General features: G+C 39.1%; 2 protein-coding genes across 7 annotated transcripts in view; one reads left to right on the top strand and one right to left on the bottom strand.

The window, feature by feature from the left end:
• The window catches only part of LOC128098586 (solute carrier organic anion transporter family member 1A5), a 90,369-nt gene that overhangs the window by 13,522 nt on the left and 61,907 nt on the right, over window positions 1-14,940 (top strand). The window lies entirely within an intron of this gene.
• On the bottom strand, window positions 643-6,686 carry Iapp (islet amyloid polypeptide). Its single transcript, XM_052719881.1, has 2 exons — window positions 6,590-6,686; window positions 643-1,814 (listed from the first exon to the last, which is right to left on the bottom strand). The coding sequence occupies exons 1-2, from the start codon at window positions 6,667-6,669 to the stop codon at window positions 1,616-1,618; spliced, it is 279 nt and encodes a 92-aa protein (XP_052575841.1). The 5' UTR covers window positions 6,670-6,686; the 3' UTR covers window positions 643-1,615.

Here is a 14,940-nt window from a genome sequence, read left to right as displayed (position 1 = left end):
TTTGCCTACAGGCCATAAGAGGGCACCAGATCTCATTACAGATGGCTGTGAGCCACCATGTGGTTTGCTGGGACTTGAACTCAGGACCTCTGGAAGAACAGCCAGTGCTCTAAACTTCTGAGCCATCTCACCAGCCCCTATTATTGTCTTTTAAAATAACAGTGCCAGGTGTCATGGATCACAGCTTTAATCACATGACTTGGGAGGCAGAGGCAGGCAAATCTCTGTGAGTTTGAAGCCATCTTGGTCTACATAACGAGCTCCAGGACAACTGTGGCTCCATAACAAGACTGCATTTTAAAAAGATGATATAAGGTAGTGTTATAGACATTTGTATACATTAATGTTGTTTCTAGTGGTTCCAATTTATAGTCAGGGAAAAGCATGTAGATTCTAACACTGACTTACGGAGTCACACCATTCATCTAGAAACTTCCCTAACTTAGCCAAGAGAGTAAGTTGACATATAGACTTGAGTTCCAAGAATCTGTGGTCTCTTAGTTGAAGACATAAATAATAGAAGACAGGATCCTTTTGAAATATGCTGGATATAAATATGGTTGTGTAAATATTCAACAGAATAAAGTCATAGACACGTCATTAAAACTCACTGGAGAAAATGCAATGAAGCCCTCATGGACACAAACCAACTTTATCTTTCAAAACACCTTTTTATTACCAGCAAGCACAGTAAAGAACAGAATTGAAAAAAATTTTAAGTAAATCAGAACAAGATTTTGTGTTGTTTTTAATTAGATCTCAAATTTTTGAGTTTAACGATAAAGGCCTGGGGGCCAGACACTGGGGTGAAAGCCTGCTAGCTCAGAGAGGTAGAACAAACGCCCGGCTGACCTTCCTCCTCCACTGGTGTCCCAGAAAACAAGGCCTTTCTCCTAAGCAGTCTCAAACAACAACAACAACAAAACCCCTCAAACCGAATGTCCCTTCCTTCTATGTCCTGTGCATCTTTTTATGCATCCTCCTGACTCCCTCTTACTCTCTATGTTTTTTTTTCTTATGTTCACTTCCTGTCAACTGGATGCTTGCTCCATCTCTTGACCAATGGCTGACTTTATTTAATCCTGTTTACAGTAACTAGAAAGCTCTTAGATTAAAGGTGTGTGTGCTAGGGCTGAGCCACACTACCACGAAAAACAGATTTTTCCAGTAAGTAACACAATCTTGGGGTTCACAGTGTGATCAAATATCCTGCAACAATTTTGCTAATTTATTTTGAAATGGCATCTGAACAGGTACCTAGAATACTTGCTTTTCCAAATGTCCAGAATCAGAACTTTGCTATTAGCAGTTAATGACTTGTCAGGTTTCAGGCTCCTATGGTCTCTTTTATTGTTGAACTTGAATCATAAAGTTACAAGGTAAAAAAAGAAATTTTAAGTATTTCAAGAACACGTGTGAAGAGACACTGTCTGTAGCCTGACCTTGATCAGCCCTAAAACAATTCTTAGAATGAGGATTTACACACACAGCCAGAAAGCATGGGACACATCATCTTGCATTCATAGTGGAAATGAAAAAGGCACTGTTAAATTACTAATGAAATTACCAGAGCATTTACACATAAAGTAACAAGAGATGAAGAAGTGCGTTGACTCTAAATGAGTAAGAAATCCAAAGATTCCCTGTTCGGAATCTCTGCTGCATTCCTCTTGCCGTATGTGTTTGATCCCACGTTGGTTGGTGGGAGGACAGGACCAAGGTTGTTGCTCGAACGGACCAAAAAGTTTGCCAGGCGTTGTGTGGCACATGTGGCTGTGTTGCACTTCCGTTTGTCCACCAGATGGTTGGTACCACTGAGCAAATAAGAAAGAAGTATCAGGTTGAGAGGCAGCCATGTCATCTCCACTGTCTCGTGCAGTGAAAGAAGGGGAGTATCTTTATAGAAGTCACTCAGGACTTGGCTCTTTCTGACACCTAGAACATGTAGAAGAATCAATTTTTGACCACAAAACCACACAGCACCTTCCACTGGGGTCAGCATCGCAGTTCACAATACAAAGAGTAATAATCTCTGGATATTTGGGGCACATGTTCTTATAATAAAAAAACTCTATCTTCTAAGTCTTGTTGGTGGACTTATTTTCTGTTATACATAAAGGATTTGGAATGTATGATTTAAATCTAGCCTGGAAAATGTGGAGATTCTAAAGATGCATTCATTTCCTCTATCTTTTTGACAAAAATTAAACAATATTTTTGTATGTTTCTTGAGATTACTCAATTAAAATATCAAGAGAAAGATGCCATGAGGAAATTCTGCAATATGCAACACTAAAGACATTGTGCAAAGTGAGATAACTCAGGTACAGGAAATTACATATTGAGTGAGCACAAAGGAGACATCACACACACTCAAACTTGTGAATCAAGTACTGGAATGCTGTTCACCAAGTAAGGGGCAAATTGCTGGTTACTAAGCAGTAGGCAGCAAGGTGAATGTTTTCTCAAGATCACTGGTCAGCAGTACAAAATTTTTGCATGCTAAAACTTTTTGTGAGAGCAGATTTCACATTGAGTATTCTTAGTACAATAAACAGTATAGAAACATTAAAAAGACAGATAAGGCTGGGCGGTGGTGGCATATGCCTTTAATCCCAGCACTCGGGGCGCAGAGGCAGGCAGATCTCTGTGAGTCTGAGTCCAGTCTGGTCTACAAAGCAAGTTCCAGGACAGCCAAAGCTACACAGAGAAACCCTGTCTCGAAAACCAACCCCCTTCCAAAAAAAGACAGATCATATTGGGTGATTAAAAGATCATCTAAAAGTTACTATAGAGTCACAGGACAAATGAATTGATCACTGTTCCAGTGCTCATTGCACCATGGGAGTCCTTGGCATGAATATGTAGACCTCTGCTTTTCAAAAATTTTTATGTTAGGGCTAGGCTAACTGTGACAACTGGAGTCTTTGTATATCGAGGGCATAAGATCACCACATTTTTAGCCACTAAAATAACACTAGCAATAACTCAAAACTTATAAATGTGATTTAAAATTCATTTGAATTTTGGTACATTTATTTATTATTATTTTTGAGTCTAGCCATGTAGCCTAGGCTGGCCTTGACTTTTCTATGTAGTCCAGGCTGGCTTCCAACTTGTGATTATTCCACTTCTCCCAAGTGTTGGGGTTACAGGTATGTGTTACCACACCCGGATGTACCTCTATTTGAGACATTTTATTTATTTCAACTCTATAGACGTGAAATATCTCATGTCTTGGTTGGTCAGCTTTCTGCTTGTAGAAGAACACCTGAAATAAATCAGCTTACAAACAGGAAAGACATTTGGGCTTGCCACTTGGAGGGCTCAACCCAGGGTCCTGTTTGGTACTAAGGACACGTGACCCAGCAGGTGATTGTGAGATGAAGCACACTGGTAACTGCCTGGTGACTAGGAAGCAAACAAAAAGAGGGAGAAGAATAAATTATGTTTACAAACCTCCTTTGAAAGTACAAGTCCAGTGGCCCCAAACCCCTGCTCTACCTTCTCTCTCCAAGTTTCTACTACCTCTTACAGGTACCATGCTTTAGGAACCAAACTTTTGAGACTTGGGGCTTTGAAATATATTTCAGAAATAAACTTTATCAATGTGCTTTCAAAATGGTATTTCAGATGGATATAGAATAGTAACGCTGACTACTGGGTTGATTTTTAGAACACCCTGGGAAGCGCTGTAGTTTTCAGCTCCACAGAAATCAAATTACTATTAAAATTTAGGCTGGTCTGCGGTGGCACACGCCTTTAATCCCAGCACTCAGGAAGCAGAGCCAGGTGGATCTCTGTGAGTTCGAGGCCAGCCTGGGCTACAGAGTAAGATCCAGGACAGGCACCAAAGCTACACAGAGAAACCCTGTCTCAAAACAACAACAACAAAAGATTTAGATACATGTAAAGTGGAAAGTAAAAGTTATGGGGCTAAAAACTCAATGCTCAGAACAATGTAGATGACGTACAGCTGGGAACTAAGTGCTATGAATGTCTCTGTGAGGACGTTGTGGGTGGGAGTGTTGAATCATCATTGCCTCTGTGCAGAGATACCCTAGGCCGAAATGTTTTATATGAATTTTTAAAATTATTTTGTCTCCTTACTGCTGTATTTTCCCCCAGTTAGATTCCGTCAGCATCAAGTGATCTGGCTATCTGTTTTGTGTAAATATACAATAAAGAAACAGTCAGTAGCCAAAGGAAGCCCACTGTGGGACTCAAATGTTCATTTGTTTTTCATTTTTTGAAGCAGTTTCCCACTCTTTAATCTCAGACCAGCATCATCTTCCTGTCTCCCCTCTCTAGTGCAGGGAATACAAGTGTGTGCCACCACTCCCAGTGCAATCTACACTTTTCATCTGTAGTCATCTCAGGGATATTATCCCTTCTTTGAAGCTGTAGCACACATGAACACCGTATTTCAAAGAAATGACTTAATACTTTAAGGAGTTTTGCCAGTGTTTCCAAACACATGACATTAAATTTTAAATAACATGACTTTTCCTAAAAAACATCTGGGCATAGAAATTGGTCTGTGAACCTGAAAACGGATAGATTTAAGATAGTCGAGAACATGATCTATCAACGCAGGACAATCTCCAGATGTTCTTGACAGTGATGGGAGCAGACTGTAGAGTTCTCCACAAGCAAGTGGCTGAACTTTGAGAACTGATTAGAGGGCAATAACAACACCTTACGTTATCTAAATAAAACATTCTCAGTTAGCTGAAAGGACCACCACTCCTCATGAAAAACACACAGGAATCTCTTAAGCTTGTGTCCTAGATGCAGTATTGCTTCCCGCAAAAAACCTTCCATCTGAAGACAGTGAGAGAATGCACACGACTATTCAAACAATCATTGGAATGCCGGCTAAGGGTCACATAGCCAGTGCAAGACGTGGTATCTCCACTTTAGGTATTTCTTTTCTTAATGCCTTGTCTACATTAACATTCATATGTAGAGGTGTGAAGCTACTGCTTGGAGCTGCTAGTGATCCATCTAGGGGTGTGTGTGTGTGTGTGTGTGTGTGTGTGTGTGTGTGTGTGTGTATCCTCCATCCTCCAAAAGGGTACTGATGTAAAGGAATGCATTAAAAGGCATTTATGTCTTATGAGTGTGTACAAGATAAATCATTATGAGAAAACAGGAAAATAATATGACAGACAGTAATGCTGTGATTTATTCTATTTTAGAGTAAAGTTCACTGTATAAGATGTGAGCACCCACAGACACACTTGATAGAGGTGCTGAGCAAATCTCCATATATACTTGTAGAAAAAAAAATCAAACACACTGGCAGACACATTAGGTAATACTGTTAAATTTTCCATCATGATATGATTGTTCCTATTGGAAACTTCATATTGGTTTTACAGTTATTTTTAGCCATGAAAAACCCAATTGAAAATTACAGTCAGTTCAGAGAACACTGTGTGAAACCAGGTAAGTCTTCAGATGACAAAAACCATTTTCTAATAATTCCTGCTATTAATCATAGCTAGTGCTATAGAAATGTCTGCACATTGACACAGACCTGCACCCAAGAACAAATACCCCAGAGACAAAGAAAGAGATGATGATGATAATTCTATTGAGAGACTTAAATCACATTCTTTTTCAAAGGTGCATTTAGTTCTTTGTGCTGTCAAAGAGGGGTTACATTTGGTCTCCTAAGACATACGGAGCAAAACTGATTTTAGCACAAATTCTTGTTCCTTAGTTTAAATCAGATTCATGGATTTCATAATAGTAATCTTTTAAATAGACGGAGAATTACAGTTTTTAGTGGTTCCCGTCTGAAGCTTGTAATCACTACTATTCTGCCAGCCGCCTTTAACTCCCTTAGATTTCCTCAAACCACTGTTTAGTTTTCTTTGTTTACCTTCGATATTTCCAATAAGCCGTCCTCAGAAATCATGATGATGTGTATGTACAGTCTACACAGTGACAATATTTCAAGTATTGCTAATTAACATTCACAGATGCTCAGAGTCATCTTGTGCAGAATTTATATCTCTGTGTGACCACAACATGGAATGACTTTCAAATAGCAAATGACTTTTTAACTATTTCTGAAATTTAACTTCTTAAAAACACCTTTCATTTGCTTCCTCTCTTATAGTTTCAAATTCCTGAAGGAGATATAGAAGTTTGGATACTTTCAGACCCCTCTGAAGAGGAAAAACAAGCAGTTTAAATATGCAGCAGAATTCCAAGTGACATAAAAAAAAATGTTTTGTTCAATCCCTTCAGTTTCTTTCCATCTTGGGTTCAAACAGTATGACTATCTGCCTATCAGTTTTTCTGGCATCTTACTCCGGCTTTGCCCCTGTAGGTTCTAATAAGTTCCAGACAAATGTTACCATCCATGGCCATCTACAAGAAGTTCTACCAGTTATTCCTCAGTCATTGACTTTGTCCTAGAAGAACGGAGAATTAGGAAACCATTCCCCTTCAAGTACTGCTAACGGCAAGATTTGCTTAGAAATTGAAGAATATAAGGGCTGTTAGTTACATAGCGGTGCTGAATTCTAATTTCCCCACACTTTTCAAAAGAAGTAGGGATTTTCAGGTTACCAACCTTCTGACAGGTGTAGCTTTCAAGTGGTTTAGTGCCACAGAGAGGATGAGGAGAGCAGCTGGCACCTTTAAGATGTGCATTCTTTCTCAAGTTCCCTGAGAAGAGAAAACATTGAAGTCAAGCCACGTCCTTCAGTTCTGATTGATGCAATTTTAAATTAAAACCTTCAAAGAAATTTTAAAGTGTACTTTACAAGGACTTCTGTTATTTTTTACTTACGCTTGTCAACTTTGAAATAGTTTCAAAACATTCAATTCCCTTTTTAAAACAACATGAAAATTTCTATTATAACACATTATTCTTTTACTCTTTTCATGAAGTAGTTCCTTCAAGTAGCACAAAGATTACTTTTCTTTTAGTAAATGACATCTTCCCAAGCACAGGATGTTCTTTACCTTTTAGAAATCGGTGGCAGCAATATCAGAAAATGCCTTGATAGCCAGAAGCATCAGGAACCACAGCCCAACTCCGCTCGCACGGCTTGACAACTGGCAAGCCGGCTTTTATACACCTCTCGCCTTGCTTAGCTCTGTCACCAGGGAGGCTCTGTCATTAATTTCCATCTTATGGATGGAAAGTGCTTCATAGGCAGCAGGAGCACATGGGCCATCATCTCATTAACGCTTGGGTAAATATTAGCAGAGCACATACTGAGTGCCTTTGTGGGGTTAATGGTGCATCAGGGGAAGAAGTTTTGGGGTTTCCATTTTTTGTGAAATATAAGTGATACTTTCAACAATTAGTATAACAGTAAGCAAGTGACATTTTAAAAATAGTTTAAGGAATAACAATAAAGTGTGCTTATATGCAAAGAGAATACTAGAGAAACGGGAGTTATAACCACTCTCTCAAGGCTACAGACACTCAGAAATAGTTTGTAATACTGTAAGAACTATTTTGTAAACAGCTCATAAAATGGAAAACTGAATGGACTCAGTGGGCTTTAAAAGGATTATAGGCTCCAAAGCTGCACAGAGAAATCCTGTCTCGAAAAATAAAAACAACAACAACAACAACAAAAAAAAAGGATTATAGGAAGTTGAGAGAGAGTACAAGAAGTGGGAGGCATTCTGGGAAGGAGTGGAGGATGGATTTGATCAAAGCACATTGTAAGCACGCATGGAATTATTCTCAAGGAACAAAGAAATGTGTATCTATCTATCTATCTATCTATCTATCTATCTATCTATCTATCTATCTATAGATATATTAAAAAAGATAATAGGAGCCATTTATAGTGAAGTGGGGGAACACCAAAGACATTAATCCAGTGATTTTACATCTAAAATACTATTTATTAGGAGTTAGAGACTCCTCATTGTACATAAGGACACAGTCTTATTTATTTGTTTGTTTATTTGTGTGTGTGTGTGTGTGTGTGTACATGTTTAAGTGTGGTTTTGAGTGCTTACATGTAGAGGCCCAAGGACAATCTCAAGAGTCATCCTTAGAAGGACCAAATTGTCATGGACCTGGAACTTGCCAGACATTTTTGGCAAGGGTGCCCCAGGACCTTCCTGGTTCACCTTCTCATATTCTGGGGTTAGGTGCACATACCACCATACCCCGCAGTTTTACATGGCTTCTAAAGGCAGGCCCTTGTGCGAGGCAAGCACTTCAATGACTAAGTTGTCTCAGTCCCCATCCCCTTACTCAAATGGAGTTTGTCCTGTAATTGCTTTCCAAGAGAAAGAGCACAGGAAAACTCATGGTCTTTTGTTTCGGATCATATCTTTATTCCATTTAAAACATTTTATTTTGTTTTGATGTGCAGTCCCATGTTGGCCAGTCTGGTATTGAACTCCACATGTAACCAAGGATGACTTTGAACTCCTCATCTTTCCTCATCTCCCGAGTGCTAGCATTCCAGATGCCATCCCTGGCTTTTAGGCATGTCTTCTCTGCTATAAGTGGATCTTTATGATAGGTAGAGTAATTTATATTTAGACTTTCATAGGCATTATATGTCAGCAATGACCACTTTAGCAGCTATACCCCTTAACTGGTATGTCTGTAAAGAAAAGTGATTTTCTTATAGAGAGAGAGCATTCTGGATTCTTCAGGGTGACTTTTAAAATACTCTGCAGACTCCCTTTGGATCTTTTCTTTATTCTTGGCCTATGGAATTTTGTCTGATGTGTCTTGGGTTATATTTTTCATCAAAAGAGTTGAAAAATCAACATTTTAAATATATAAACTTGACTCCTCCTACTTGGGGATTGAACCCCAGGCTCCTTGCACACAAGGCAGCACTCCACCACTGAGCTTTAGCCCCAGCCCCCAGTATCTCTTTTGTTCCAGATACTGAGGTGCAAGAGCTGTGGGGAGGTGACCTAGAGGTAAAGTGGATTAAGTTCCTGCTTGATGGAGCTTCAGGTCTAGCTGGTTTAGAGGCATTCAGCATTAGCAATTGAAGGAGTGATGGTGAATAACATTCTAAAGTAATTTCAGGGTAGCATACAGACAATGGCTGCCGAAGTGGTCATTCCAGCTGAAGTCAGACAAACAGAAAAGCCAGTGCAGCCCGGCAGCACAAAGGAAAAGCTCTCTGCTGGCCAGAGCTTGAGGAACTGTGGGAAAGAAATCTCCCCTATGAACTTTCCATGAATAAACAGTATCTTTAGGTTTATATGAACATGGAGTAGGGAGAGTGTCCTGTATATACAAGCTAAAACTTAATGAGTTGAATGCTTTGTGAGTCTTGCATGGAGTGAGTCTGTGTGATTAAGCTGTTCATTTTATTTCCTTTATGCAAATTATTTTCTGTGGTATTCATTTGAATAAGTAGTTATAATATTTTTATAATGTATATAATAATTATGAAAGATCTCAAAAGATCATTTAGACTTAATATACTTACCTCTTTGGCTTTGACTTTGCTAAAATTCTCAAAAGAGGTGAACCAGTCCTTTTAATTAAAAAAGAAAGACAACAAAAAGACCCTTATTAAAATATGTATCTGCTTGGGAGAAACACAAAATTAAAAAGTTGAAGGTAGTAATATATTAGTAAGAATTTACTGATTAGGTAATCTTTCTGGCAGCTAAAGTAGAATTTGGCAAGGAAGACTGTGGACAGTAGGTCAGGTGTAGGACACTGTGTCTCAGGCCCCAGCGATGCTCAAATCTACTGGGGGTCTATGGGACGGTGGATAAAGGTGTGGTATTATGCTTCCTTTAGTCTTATTGATGTACAAAATCTCCTCAAAGGCAGTACATAAAATTTTTTAGTTCCCTCAGTCATTTGGTGAATGAGATTTATCTAAATTTTGAAAATACATGAATTTATTTATGGAAGTACCAATTCTCAGTTTTCAGGAGTAATTTTTATGAGCGTCAAAGGATGTTAGTTAAATCTTGGGCAAAGAAATAAGTATGATCCATCTCGATCTTTCTTTTTCTCTTGCTTTGTTTTTCCCTTTATTTTCTTTTGGTTGTTTTGTGACAGGGTCTTACAATGTATCCAGGATGGTCTGCAACTCACCTATATAGCTTAAGCTGGCATCAGGGTTAGTATCCAGGATGGTCTGCAACTCACCTATATAGCTTAAGCTGGCATCAGGGTTAGCTTATTGTGAACTTGACACAACCTAGATTTATCTTGGAGGAAGGTCTCAATGAGAAGTTGTTTATGTTGGGTTGGCCTGTGGGCATGTCTGTGGAGGACTGTTATGTTTATGTTAATTGATATTGGATGACAACTTCACTGTGGGTAGCATCATTCCTAGACAAGGGTTCCTGAACTGAATGAGTGGAAAGGGTACCTACCTAGCCAGCCAGATCAACAAGATTAACCCTGATGATCAATGGCATGACAGATTTCACAGTCATATCACACTCACATCCTAAAGTACATTCTTAATGGAAAGTCCTCAGTGCCTCCTTACAGAGAAGCATGGGAAACCTGAGCCATCTGAAAGTAATGTTTTGGAGCTGGTTTACTTAAAATTGCGCCAGGTAGATGAACACTGTCATCCAGAGGAAAGGAAAGCAGTAACTGCGTGATGGTAGGTCCAATGGGATTCCAAAAAAAAGGAATCTGAGTAAATTACATCGATTTGCTGCATTGTCTAACCAAGACCCTTTCAGTTATGTGCAGATGAAATTGAAAAAAGATGCATGTCCACAAAAGCATAATTACAGCTTGTTTAGTAATAAATGTAAAACTTCATCTAATTATACTAGCTAGTACTGATGAGTCATGATTAAGGGTCTTTTGCAAAAACTTCAGGGGAAATGAAGCCTGTGGCCATAGCCAATTAGCACCATGATTCTTTGGTTGTGTGAATTAAGACTCTTCCTGTGACTCAGCTAATGTGCTAAGAACTGGATGATTAGATGAACTCAGATAGGCTGCAGTTTGTATTTAACCTATGTCCATCTATGTTACATGTTAGCATCTTTCAGGGTAGTTAGAGAGATGGATCCAGTGATTAAGAGTACTTAGTGATCCCCCAGAAGATTCCAATTCAGTTCCCAGCACCTGTTGGGAGGCTCACAACTGCCTGTAACTCCAGTTCCAAAGGATTTGTCACCTCTGGCCTCTCTAGGCACCTCTACTCACATATTCCTGACCTCATGCAGATACACACATACACACACATATAAATCAAAATAATAAAAAATAAACTCTTAAAATAGTATCTTCTAGGGAGTTGCTTTAAAATTTTCTTGGTGAGCTGGAGATGATGTTGTAACTGTTTACTATACTGATATTAATTCTATTCAGTCTCCAAGTTAAAGAAGGTTGGTAGTTATCTACAAACTGTTGGCAGAGACATCTGGTTTAAGTGATTCAGAAGAATTTTGTTGTAGTTATATAATTTTACATTCAGCCTCCTCAGTAGCCAAACACTGCCATTTGTGTTGGGGCTATTTCCCTCATTTTGGGGTATGCATTGGTCTTTGTTGACTCATTTCTCCATTCATAAAAGTGTTATCCTCAACTGGGTTGTATAAGTGAATTCTCTGGCTCTGCCAACTCTAACAAACGCCCTTAATGGGAGGCTACAAGGTCACTTGCTTGTAGGTTCCCAGAAACCATTGACACATGGGGAACAGCTTAGAATAGATGAAACTTGGTGTTTGCCTTGTGGTGTTCATATTATAATTCATGTTTGTTAACCTGTAAACACATAGAAACTCAAATGTAGCTATACAGAAGTGAGTCTCCACAGCTGTTAACTCAGCAGAGACCCACCCTGAATGTAGACAGCTTCATCCCATTGGCTGTAGTCCTGAACGGGATAAACAGGAGGACGTGAGCTGAGTGCCAATCTTTATCTCTTCCACTTCCTGACTGAGGGTGTGATGTGATAGGCTGCCTTGAGCTCTGACACTGTCTTTCCCACCATGGTGGCTCTCACAGGAATACAAAATATCATAAGAAATTATTATGAGCAATTACACACTAAAACACACCAAATATTTCCTGCACACTTTTCGTGCTCTTGATTAACTTCTTTGCAAACACCTCTCCTCCATATCCCCAGAGTGAAAAAACAGTTGGAGTCACTGATTCCTCACTCACTTCTATTTAACTTCTGCTTTTAATCTTTATGGTGATCATGTGTAGTGTTTTCATTTCATCCATGATGCCTTGGTTACTTTGATTATCTAGGTCACTTTGATCCCATGCATTTACACACATGCACACACACACAGAGGCATGCACTACCATGTGTGAACACACACAAACATGAATGCATACACTCATGCACCAACCACATATAGACACACAGGCACACACACACTCATACCCACCCACACAGAAGTTCAAAGATGAAGAAAAGATATTAGTATAAAAGCCTCATGTACATTCCTGATGGAGTTACAGACAGATAATTGGTATCCACACAAAATGAAATACCAAATGGCTACATTTGACTCCAGTATTTGGAAATCACATTGGTGATGCCATGCTGCAAACACCACAGCAGGAGATGCTTCCAGAATGCTAAGAAGGCTTCATTAGAGAAACATAAAACAGGTGCATCTAAAAAGGTTCATGGATTTTTTTTACAGTTCAGCAAATTTTATTTTTTTCTGTATTGTTTTATCATGTGCACCTTTCTATATGTTTTGTTATTTAATTTCCAAAGTTACATAGGTTTCTGTCATATGGTGTTATATTCTACTAGTGATAACTTTTTGAGCTCTAATATCCCCAGCATCCAGTAAAAATGTTTATTGATAAATAGCAACCTCTTTTAATGTCTTGAATAATTTCTACTCAATATTTGAAAAGGTCAACTGAAGAAAAGAAAATCTTACTTTGGCTTCTACTTTGAGGAAAGGCATCATAGCAGGCGCCTGCTGTAGCTGGTTACATTGCATCTGTATTCAGAAAGCAGAGAGATGGCTGTTGGTGCTCAGCTCGCTCTCTTATTGTTATTATTATTCTATTTAGAACCCCAGATCATTGAATGGTGCTGCATTTTGGGTTGGTTTTCCCTATGCAGTTAACCCTACTCCTTCACAGACATACCTGGAAATTTGTTTCTTAGGCAGTTCTAGATCTGTCATGATTCTAAATCTGCCAAGGCGACAATCGATATTAACCATCATAGTCTACTTGTCAACTTGACACCCAAGCATATGTGTTTTAATTCATAATCTTCTACCTGTTGTGCCCTCCTCATCTTCCCCTTTCAACTTGCTCACACACTTTCTCCACCAAACTTCACATTTTTGTCTTTCTCCTCTTTCTTACTGGAGATCTGAATGAGAGCAGTAAGCAGTAGCCGTGTTCCAGCCTGACCATTGTGCTCTCATGAGATTTCCTCCATCAAAGAGATCAATCCATTTCCTTTTAGTTCACTGTTACTCAATTTTTCAGCCATGGGCAGAATCTAGCCAGATATGGTAGAAGGAGAGTATGGACTTCCCAGAGATGTCCTTTAACTTCCATGTATGTCCACTATAGCACATATTACCCACATTCACATACACATGTGCCTTCACAAAGTCAAAATTACAAAGAAAACCTCCTCCAAGGAGTGGCGCCATTGCTATGATAGACCTGAGCACACGACCTCACTCCTTTGGAGCGGGTTTGTGTGAAGGCGGAAGAGTTTGGAGACTCACTCGAGAGAATGCCTAGAGTGGTCTAAGCAGAACATCATGTATAATTCTGGTAGGAAACGGAAGACCAGAATGTCAAGAGAATGGCAAAAAGTAAGCGTCCTGCTCATGGTGTTTTAAGAATTTGAGGAAATCCAGGGCTGAATGGTTCATAGATTTTTGTGATAATGAAAATCCTTCATCCAATGTAATGGTGGAAGTCCAGCAAAAAGAACACAGCTGCCCTGAGAGAACCTGAGGGGATATACCCCATTCTTCCAGGGCCTTTAAGTAAATGTGCTCTTCTTTGAACACACCCCATACCCTTCAAGTGTGATTATTCCATACAGATCCTAGAACTTCAGTGATAGTAAAAAGAATATCCATCACCCATTCCAAGGAAAATTGAACTTAAATCCTTCAGGCTCCATGGCTCCTTGTTACAGAACATTGCTAAGACATCCAACAGTAAGAGTCTACTTGGTTCTTATTCTTAGTCACTCTCTTGGATGCATTTTTTTGTAACTAGACCAAGGTGTGAAATTCAACCTCCAATACCAACTGGAATCAGATTTGTCATGCTGTATTACTGTCACCCTAAGTCTCTGTGGAATCTTACCTCCATAAACTTCTTAATCTTCCTTGAAATGAGAAACAGATGAGTGCTTCTGTTTTCTGCAATGAGTGGTGTGTTTAGTGGAAGATAGTCCCTGATCAAGGGCTGCCCATTTATATCTCAAAGTCAATCCTGAAGTAGTCTGAAGTTTGTAAGATGTTGAAATTGAGAAACAGAAGTTTCTTAACAACAAAAAGGAATAAAATTTTACGGAGATATTTATATGACTATAGACAATAGAGATGAACATTTATTAATCACCTGCTGTATACAGGATCTTGCCATAGCTGCTATGGGTAGAAGATAGTAAGGACTATGTGTGGTTTGATCTCAGAGCAGGAAGAAACCATCACAGGACCAGGAAAAATTAGTGTTGCAAATATTTTAAGGAGACATGAGAGAAACAGTCACATGAGCCAGGGAGATAAGGATGTGATGGGATGAAAAGGTTCGGAGTTAGTAAGATGACTCAGTGGGTAAAGGCACTTGTCACTAAGCCTGAGAACCTCATTTTGGTCCCCCAAACTCACACAATGGAAAGAAAGAACAGATTCTGGAGATTTGTTCTGTGATCTCCACAACTGTTCCATGGCACACTGTGCTTGCATTCACACACAGAAAACACATACACCCCCACACCAATAATAATTAAAATTTTTTTTTTTTTTTTGGTT

The sequence above is a fragment of the Peromyscus californicus genome, unplaced genomic scaffold (assembly GCF_007827085.1).
Source record: "Peromyscus californicus insignis strain IS unplaced genomic scaffold, ASM782708v3 Scaffold_6__1_contigs__length_162567912, whole genome shotgun sequence".
Classification (NCBI taxonomy): Eukaryota; Metazoa; Chordata; class Mammalia; order Rodentia; family Cricetidae; genus Peromyscus; species Peromyscus californicus.
This window is presented reverse-complemented; position numbering and strand designations above follow the sequence as displayed.

What these genes read in the sequence shown, in the direction of transcription:
- Iapp (XM_052719881.1), bottom strand. Translation starts at nt 6,669, where the DNA reads ATGCACATCTTAAAGGTGCCAGCTGCTCTCCTCATCCTCTCTGTGGCA. An exon ending in AAAGCTACACCTGTCAGAAG is followed by an intron (nt 1,815 to 6,589) that starts GTTGGTAACCTG and finishes TTATTTGCTCAG; the next exon opens with TGGTACCAACCATCTGGTGG.